The following is a 9680-nucleotide window of genomic DNA, read 5'->3' on the forward strand; positions in this document are numbered from 1 at the left end:
AGTGTAAGCGAGTCCTGGTAATAATTTTTTATGAACCCACTTACCTGACCAGATCTGTCCCTAGTAATAAGGTGCCGTCATCAGCAGCTTGCTTTGTAACGATGTCCGTGTTACCGATGCACACCCCATACTCATTGGCTCCCATCTCAGCTCCCCACATCCAGGCTGGTTTATTGAGTATCACAGAATGAGTCTTCGCAACTTGGTCAATGGCCAGGTAAGTACACTGGAAAACCATATGAATATTTCCTGCATTATATAGTGAAGGTAACACTGTATAATCTGATGAAACAGCAGTTTGTACAGTTTTATGGCTGTGACAGCAGGAGGGGGCATTAACACTACACTACTGTGTAATAACTTTCACTGGCTACAAACATTTGACTGAAAATCAAAAATAGAATAAGCAAAAGTAACAAACAAAAGCCAAAAGCAAGATGTTCTGGATTGGTTTCTGCCCACTAATTCTGTGTGCTTATTCTTCACCTTATAGGCTAAAAATGCCACCTGCAGAGATGGAAATCCAGTATTAACCTTACCTGAACTTCGCTCCCAGCCTCATGACTGCTAGCCGGCACATGTAGAACTTCTTGAACTTCATCTCTTGGGCGTGCCGAGTTCTTTCCAAAGAGTATATGACCTTTTCTGGTTGGGGGTGGGAGGGCAACAAAACAGTAGCTTGGAGGGGCACCAGTCATCCTATGGTAAGAGCAAAATGTATCAAAACACTACAAGTGGATATCTGTGTCTAAGAAGCAAATCATATTTGCATGGCAAGCTCATTAATATTAGACTGCACTGTGCGCACAATTATTAGGCAATTTGTAATTTTGATGAATAATTTTATTATTTAACTACCACAGTGCTGTTGATCAATCCAAAAGGTTAATAAACCCGAATATTTAACCTCTTCAGCCCCCAAGCCTGTCTTCACCTTCATGACCAGGCCAAATCTTACAATTCTGACCAGTGTCACTTTATCTAATTCCGTCCGTTACACTATCTAGTCCAACCAGGAAGTGAACAGAAATGCACAAATTCCAAATAATTATAATAAAATCTTCTTTTTATTAAATATTCTTTAAGATATCGAACAAACTGCAATACAATAATTATAAATCAATGAACCTCTGATGCGAGGGACTACTAGGCTACTGGCCTCATTAATCACACTGTAGACACCATTATACAAGAAACTAAATATAGTTACCAATCAAAATTCAGATTATCAACACTTATGCAAATAATTAACAGTTATCATAAGGGACCACAACAAAGTCTTATGGGATAATTACCATCTATTGGGAGTGCATGAGCAGTCAATATACAAAATTTCTCATGTCACCATATATATGCATAAGCTCCCCTTGCGATCCCTATGATACTGCTATAAACACTAGACATGTGATACCAACATGATTTTGAAAGCTACTTACAGCGTGTGAGGCTGGTACCGTGTCCCTCTACCCCGACGTGCGTTTCATCCACACTTCTTCAGGGGGTCTATTTCTCTCTAGTCCACACTTTATCTACAAACAAGGTGTAGCACCCTGACATCTATATATTTCCTCATTATTTAAGTCATTGGAGGTGCATCCTATTTATCTAACTTGTATATAGATCTGTGGTGAGCACCTTGAAGCGCCAGATCCTTCACAGAAGTTTATAATGTTGAATTGTGAAAATGAAAAAATAAAAAAAAATTCACACAAAAAATGTTGGTTTTTCCCTAAATTTTTCATTTTCACAAGGGAAACAGGAGCAAAATGGACCATACAATTTGTTGTGCAATTTGTTGCCCAAGTATTCCTATACCCCATATGTGGGGAAAAACTACTTTTGAGGCAAAGTGCAAGCTCAGAAGGGAAGAAGCGCCATATTGGAGTTCAGATTTTGCTGTAAAGGTATGAGGGTGCCATGTCACATTGGCAGAGTCCATGTGGTGCCATAACATAAGTGACCTCATTTTACAAACTACACCTCTCAATAAATTCATCTAGGGGTGAAATTATCATATTCACACCACATGTGCCTCACAGAAATTTATACCATTGGGCGGTTGAGACAGAATAAGTAAATTTGTTGTTGTAGCCCCACATTTTTAATTTTTTATAAATGGCTAATAGGAAAAAATGTATAGCCCAGTTGTTGAAAAATTTCTCCCGACTGCGACAATACCCTACATATGATCGGGACTACTACTTTTGAGGCACTGTACAAAGCTCAGAAAGCAAGAAGCGCCATATTATAGTGCAGATTTTACTGTTATTGTTTGTGGGTGCCATAACCCAATGGGAGAGACCTGAGGTGCCAGGACAGCAAACCGCCCCCCCACATAAGTGACCCCATTTTACAAACTACACCTCTCAATGAAATCATCTAAGGGTGCAGTGATAATATTGACACCATGAGTGTGTCATATAATTTTATACCATTAGACAATGAAGAAAAAAGAATTACGGTAAATTATTACCACAAAAATTTAGTTTTATCTCCAAATTTTACATTTTCACACACGGAAATGGGTAAAAATGGCACAAAAATTTGTCACTCAATTTCTGCTGAATGTGGCAACACCTCATATGTCGCCGTACAGTATTGCTTAGCCACACTACAAGACTCAAGAGGGACAGAACTATTTGCCTCCTGGAGCGCAGAATTTCCTAGAATAGTTTGCAGGCTCCATATACAGATCTCCAAAGTGCTAGAAGAGCAGAATAACCCCCTCAAGTGACCCCATTTTGGATATTATACCCCTTTGAGAATCTACAGGTGTAGTGATGATTTGGCTCCATGAGTGAAGTGGATGTGCTGAGTAAAAATTGCAAATATGCTACTGTAGTGACCAGACATTGTAGTGCCAAGTACGTTATAGTCACCAGTATGTTGTAGTGTTCAGTACGTTATGCCCAGCTTGTGCTCCTGGAGACATACATCCCAAATTAGATGAGCTCTCATCGCTACAGAAATGCCAAACATGGACGCTAAATGTGGATTAGGCACACCGATTGCAGAATTGAGGGGGTCAAACTGCCGGGAGCGGTGCGAGCACCATTCCTGGCAGTGAATGTCAGGTCTCAGCTGTCGTGTAAGCTGAACACCTGGCGGTTATTGCACGCATAGCTCCTGTGTGCGCAAAATCGCCGGGATGTATCCATACGTCCTAGGTCAGTGTGACGTCTGGAATGGACGAGAAGAGAGTGGACCCTCTGGGTCACGGTACTGATGCATCCACGAGCGAGCGAACCCGGGAGTGCCAACCCCTATACAGGGATAGTTGGGAGCAGGCCTGAGGGGGTCAAATACCGCAATAGCTGGCACCAAGAGGGACAGCTCAGGAAGAGACTGGAGAGGGAGGACGGGAGCGAAGAGGGAAAAAACAAACAAGACTGTATGAAAAAGGGAAGCGGGAACACAGAACGGACTACAGGAGGCAGGGCTAGGAAACTGAAGGAGACAGGAGGATAACACAGGAAAGTAGCATGCAAGAGCAAAATAATCTAGAGCGGACAAAGAGTCAGAACCAGACAAGGCCTAAACTGAGCACGAATAGCACACAATAATCAGGCGCCTCCAATATGGAGGAGACGCCTGATATAGCCCAAGCAGTTACCTGATTGGAGGACCCAGGACCAGAGAGGACACGGGAAGGGTTAAGAAGAGGGAGGAGCGCGCGCCCGCGACCTAAGGCCCATGTGCGGAGCAGACACAGGACGGGGGAAGGAAGAAGGACAAACACCACGCCGAAATCCCCGAGCAGCAGGAAGATGAACCGGGGAACCAGCGCGATGCCCAGAGGAGTGGGAGGACCCGACAGAGGAAGCAGCCACAGCGACAGTGGAGGCCGGTATGACAGTTGGGATTTTCTCATCTCAATTGTCTATGTTCATCTGTTAAAGTGAGATATTAACCAAACAACTCAAAATGTACAAAAACACAGTGCTGACATTTCAACAGTGGATCCGAGGGGTGTACTCTTTTCCTTAACTGTAAGGGTTCGCTTACACGAGCATATAAATTGGGCGAGTGCACTGCGAGAAAAAAAGGTAGTCTATCTTCAACCCAAAATGGTCCAACTAGCTCATCTTTAATACCAGCCCATAGCAGGACTCCACTTTGCTAGCGACTGAGTGGAAGTCCCATTACTGATCCAGACACGGCCCAACAATTTGGTCTGTCAAGTCACTCATCTCATCCGTCCATAAAACCTTTGATTAATCTATCTTCACATATTTCTTAGCCCAGTCTTAACATTTCCACTTCTGTGTCTTGTTCAGTTGTTGACTAGTTGCAACAAAAACGTTTGATGGTTTTGATCACACCCCAATAACTAAGCAATTTCAACATGGCAAAAGAGGCTTCATTCTGAGTTCCTTGCACCTTACGCTGTTTTAAACCATTTTCTACCTGTTCATATCCAGGCATATGTATTTTTTTCATATGTGTGGTTTTAAAAAAAATGTTTTTCGTTCACTTACGCAAATAATTTTTGCCTAATTTTTTGTAATACATGAGACCTAATTTTTATGTTCATGTAATATATATATTTAATTTTTGCTCATATCACGAGAAAATGTAAATTAAAAAAAGGAATGACATGTCTATTTTTCGCAAGATCATAACGGGCCACTAAATTATATTTTAAATTGTGTTGCTCTTTCTGTAAATGTTTTTTTATATATCGGACTTAAAGGGGTCATCCTGTACTAGGACAACCCCTTCTCGATCTGAATGTTTGGTGCTGATAAAATAAGAACACTTATACTCACCTTCCGTGCCAGTGCCGTTCCAGCAGTGTCTGCACTTGTGGGCCCGGGGCTCTCATGCAGTTGTTAGAACACTTGAGTCTGGCACCCAATCAGCACTGGTGTCACTGTTATCGTCTTCGGACAAATCGAACATCAAGAGGAAGTCGGAGATCAGCTGCAGCCCTGACTTCCTGTTGATGTTCAATTTGTCTGAAGGTAGGTACAGTGACGCCTGCGCTGATTGGGCGCAAGGGTCATAACAATCGCAAGAGAGTCCCGAAACCGTGAGTGCCGACAAAGCTGGAACAATGCCAACACGGGAGGTGAGAATAGGTGTTTTTATTTAATTTTACTAGTAGTGGACAACTCCTTTAAGGATTTTTCTTTGCAGGGTGAGTAATTCAGACAGTGTCTTTCTGTTTTTTTTTAAATATTGTATTATTTTTTTTTGCTTGTCCTTCCTTTCTTTCTTTTTATTTATTTTGCACATTATGCCTTTAGAGGCATTTCAACATATAAATACATTTACAGTAATTGTTTCATTCTCCTGTATAAGCGATGGGAATATCAGCCTCATTTACAAAGCAAATTCAGCCCCCTGCCTGCACTTCAGAAACATAAAGCAACCAAAGTATTCATGGAAAGGGCAAATGGATGAAGCCTAGTAACACAGGGCTGTCTGTGTGTGGAACAATAAGTCTGTGTGCAGCAGATGGGATGGAGGGCTGTACATGAGAATGGATGGGGAGCGCAGCTATAGAGGTTTATAGTCTGTACCTCTGAAATCTTACACAGGAGCACACAGGTTACCTTTGTGGGATTCTGTGTGAATCCAACAGACAATGTATTATAAAAGGTATTCTCCTCGAATAGCAATGTTTCCAGAGAAGTGAATATGGTCAGCAGGTTACTTATTCTGAAGCATTGCTTCTGGGAAAAAGCATCTCCACAATACTGTGCTGTACGTAGGAGCTGAACAAGGGCACCTGGAGCTCCGAGCACTACGTACAGAGCGAAGAGAACCATACACCCACACACAATATTTTACTCCCTGGCTCTAAGAGTCCCTTCGTAATAAATGTTAGTTATGAAAAGAATGTGCCCATAGACCACAACGTTCTCCTTATGTCACCTAATGTCTCCTAAAACATGGTCTTTTGGATACACCAAATGGATATTTACATATACAGTGGGAAAAATAAGTATTTGATACGCCGATTTTGCAAGTTTTCCCACTTACAAAGAATGGAGAAGTCTGTAATTTTTACCGTAGAAACAATTCCACTGTGAGAGACCGGATCTAAAATTAAAAAAACAGAAAATACCATTGTATGATTTGTACATAATTACTTTGCATTTTATTGCATGAAATAAGTATTTAATACAATAGAGAAACAGAACTTAATATTTGGTACAGAAACCTTTGTTTGCAATTACAGAGGTCAGACGTTTCCTGTAGTTCTTGACCAAGTTTGCACACACTGCATCAGGGATTTTGGCCCACTCCTCCATACAGATCTTCTCCAGTTCTTTTAGGTTTTGGGCTGTCGCTGGGAAACATTGAGTTTCAGCTCCCTTCAAAGGTTTTCTACAGGGTTCAGGTCTGGAGACTGGCTAGGCCACTCCAGGACCTTGAAACGCTGGTTACGGAGACACTCGTTAGTTGCCCAGGCTGTGTGTTTTGGGTGAGAAAACCCAGCCACGACCCATCTTAAATGCTCTTACTGAGGGAAAGAGGTTGCTTGCTAAAATCTCGTAATACATGACCCCATCCATCCTCCCTTCAAGACGATGCGGTCGTCCGGTCTCCTTTGCAGACAAGCACCCCAAAAATGTGAGGATTCCCCCACCATGCTTCACAGTTGGACGGTGTTCTTGGGATTGTACTCAACCTTCTTCTTCCTCCAAACATGGTGAGTGGAGTTGATACCAAAAAGTTCTATTTTGGTCTCATCTGATCACATGACCTTCTCCCATGCCTCCTCTGGATCATACAGATGATCACTGGCGAACTTCAAATGAGGCTGGACGTGTGCTGGCGTGAGCAGAAGGATCTTGCGTGCCCTGCAGGACTTTAATCCATGACGGTGTAGTCTGTTACTAATGGTAATGTTTTAGACTGTGGTCTCAGCACCCTTCAGGTCATTGACCAGGTCATCCTGTGTAGTTTTGGGATGCTTCCTGCCCTTTCTCAGAATCATCCCTACCCCACAAGGCGAGATCTTGGAGCCCAGACCAAGAAAGATTGACAGTCATCTTGGGTTTCTTCCATTTTCTAATAATTGTGTGCCAACAGTTGTTGCTGTCTCAATAAGCTGCTTGCCTATTGTACTGTAGCCCATCCCAGCATTGTGCAGCTCTACAATTTTGTCTCTGCTGTCCTTAGAGAGTTCTTTGATCTCGGCTATGTTGGAGAGGTAGGAGTGTGATTGATTATATGTGGACAGGTGTTTTATTCAGGTAACAAGTTCAAACAGGTGTAAGTAATACAGGTAATGAGTGCAGAGTATGAGGGCTTCTTAAAGAAAAAGATTTCACAGGTCTGTGAGAAACAGAATTCTTGCTGGTTTGTAAGTGATCAAGTACTTATTTCTTGCAATAAAATGCAATTTAATTATTTAAAAATCATACAATGTCATTTTCTGTTTTGTTTTTTTTTGTTTGTTTTTTAGATTCAGTCTATCACAGTTGAAGTGTACCTACAATAAAAATTACAGACCTCTCCATTCTTTGTAGGTGGGAAAACTTGCAAAATTGGCAGTGTATGAAATACTTGTTTTCCCTGCTGTAGTGCTTTACTGGATATGTAATCCATGATATATCTAATCTGTATAAGGCCAGTCTCACACGCCCAGATAATTCCGGTACCGGAAAAATCAGTACCGGAATTATCCGTGTCCGTGTGCTCACGTGGCACATCAGTGTGGCACTCGTGCGGCATCCGTGTGCCGACTGGGTACCACACGCGCCGTGCAGGAGACAGCGCTACAGTTAAGCGCTGTCCCCTGCATCTGGTGCTGAAGCCGCCATTCATTTCTTCTCTCCAGCAGTGTTCGCTGGAGAGAAGATATGAAAAATCTTTTTTTTTTTGGTGTTTAAAACAAAGTTCCCTGTCGCCACCCCCACCCCCCCCAGCGCTGTTAATAATATACTTACCCGGCTCCCTCGCTGCTTCGTCTCCTCGCCGCAGCTTCTCCTGTATGAGCGGTCACGTGGTGCCACCCGTTACTGTGATGAATATGCGGCTCCAGCCCTATGGGAGGTGGAGCCGCATATTCATCACTGTAATGGACGGCGCTTCCGGCTTTTTGCTAGAATGGAAACCTATGGGAGCCGGAAGGTGCCGGATCCGGAAAATGATGGATTCCGGAACCGGATTCCATTTTTTTAAGCTGAGCATGCTCCAATTTTTTTTTACCCAATTATCTGGATATGCTAGTCGGATCCATCGAAAAAACGGATCCGTCACATCAGTTTTTCACAATCTGTGACAACATTTGACAGATTGTGCCTGACGGCACAAACCTGATGTGGAAAGCAGCCTAAGATCCGAGTATGGTCCAGTTTTCATAGACTGAGGGCATGGAGAAGGTGGAGACATTTTCTTCTCTCTACCTCTAAGAAAATTGGATCCCGTCTCCTCAGATTCTGATTAGTTTATTTGGACCAATTTTCTTGGATGGAGAGAAAATGGTCGTCTGCACCTGCCCTGAGCTGTACAAGTTCCTCCAGCTTCCAAAAAATAACAGAAAAATGTTATGGATGTGGGAAAAAACCATTGCCCTGTGTTCCCAGACTGTCTGGACCAGTACAGCGCTGGCTGAGCGGGCAGACACTGGTGCTCGCTCCGAACACTTGGTTTTATAGACTGTGGCACAAACAGCGTTATTTCCTAAACTAATGGCAAATAGAAATAAACTTTTTCTGTATTTTGGAACATTATTTTTCACATTTTCCTTGTAACTTGATTCATTCTGCATTATATACCAAGTAATGGTCTCCGACGTCACCGTAACAGGGGTAATAGTCGCTATATAACCCGGGGGGCTGGTTTTGTGGGGTCTTTTCCTCACAAGTTCTAATGACTGACCACAAATATCTATGACAATTAAAAAAAAAAGACAAAACGGAAACAATGTTCTAATTTATATAATAACTAATGATAAACGGGAAAACACAGACTGGCTGTAATGGCGGTATGTGCCCTATAATCTGGGCTTTGTTACTGCAGATTATGGGATTTCTGGGATTACTGTACACTGCTGTATATAGAGGTGTATACAGTGAGAGGCAGCATGGAGGACACACGGAGGACGAGTCCCCAGCACCACAGACCCCTCACAGCAGACTGTAGTAGCACCCGACCGGGCAGCGTCCATATATGTGCACATACATTCCGGGATGTACCATCTGTCACTGGGGGAGCGCACCTACTGCCCGCAAGCCTCGGTCACACATCCATCCCGGGCTGTGTACAATTTATCTGGTAGGGTCCCCCCCACACGGTGACTTTCCCGCGTCCTGCCCCCCACACAGCCGGTACTCACCTGCGTCGAGGCCGGACACCGAGCGCACAGCACAGGGATGGCGAGACTCCGGTGACCGAGCCGCAGGCGCCGCCCCGCAGTCACAGATGTGCGGGGCACTGGCGGCCGGCCCGTGTACTGCGCGTACTGGAGCGGCCACTGAGGCTGCGGCCACTGGAGTCACGTCCTGGTGCTGGGCACATGTGCTCCGTGGGTGTCGACCCCATAACACAATATATCAGGGAGATATATACAAAAGGGACTATAGTAATTATACCAGAAATAGAGATTGTAGTGGCGGTGTGCTAGTGTGCGTCGGGTTAGCGTCGGGCGACGCAGCGGCGACGCACGCGTCATGCGCCCCTATACTTAACATGGGGGACGCATGCGTTTTTGTTAGTTGCGT

At 43.7% G+C, this 9680-nt stretch overlaps 1 protein-coding gene across 2 annotated transcripts in view; it reads right to left on the reverse strand.

The window, feature by feature from the left end:
* The window catches only part of SCRN1 (secernin 1), a 46200-nt gene extending 36714 nt beyond the window's left edge, over positions 1 to 9486 (reverse strand). Inside the window, exons 1-3 of one of the 2 annotated variants that reach the window (XR_011313989.1) lie at positions 9296 to 9392; positions 540 to 699; positions 45 to 226 (exon numbers count right to left, since the gene is read on the reverse strand). Coding sequence is in view for 1 of the 2 variants with exons in the window: in XM_069729937.1 (XP_069586038.1) it covers positions 45 to 226; positions 540 to 698 (341 nt within the window). In the remaining variant the exon portion in view is untranslated. Of the gene's footprint in view, positions 1 to 44; positions 227 to 539; positions 700 to 9295 lie in introns of both variants that reach the window. The other variant, XM_069729937.1, reaches the window with a different exon arrangement.
* Positions 9487 to 9680: the final 194 nt, after the last annotated feature.

This window comes from Ranitomeya imitator, chromosome 6 (genome assembly GCF_032444005.1).
Source record: "Ranitomeya imitator isolate aRanImi1 chromosome 6, aRanImi1.pri, whole genome shotgun sequence".
Lineage (NCBI taxonomy): Eukaryota > Metazoa > Chordata > Amphibia > Anura > Dendrobatidae > Ranitomeya > Ranitomeya imitator.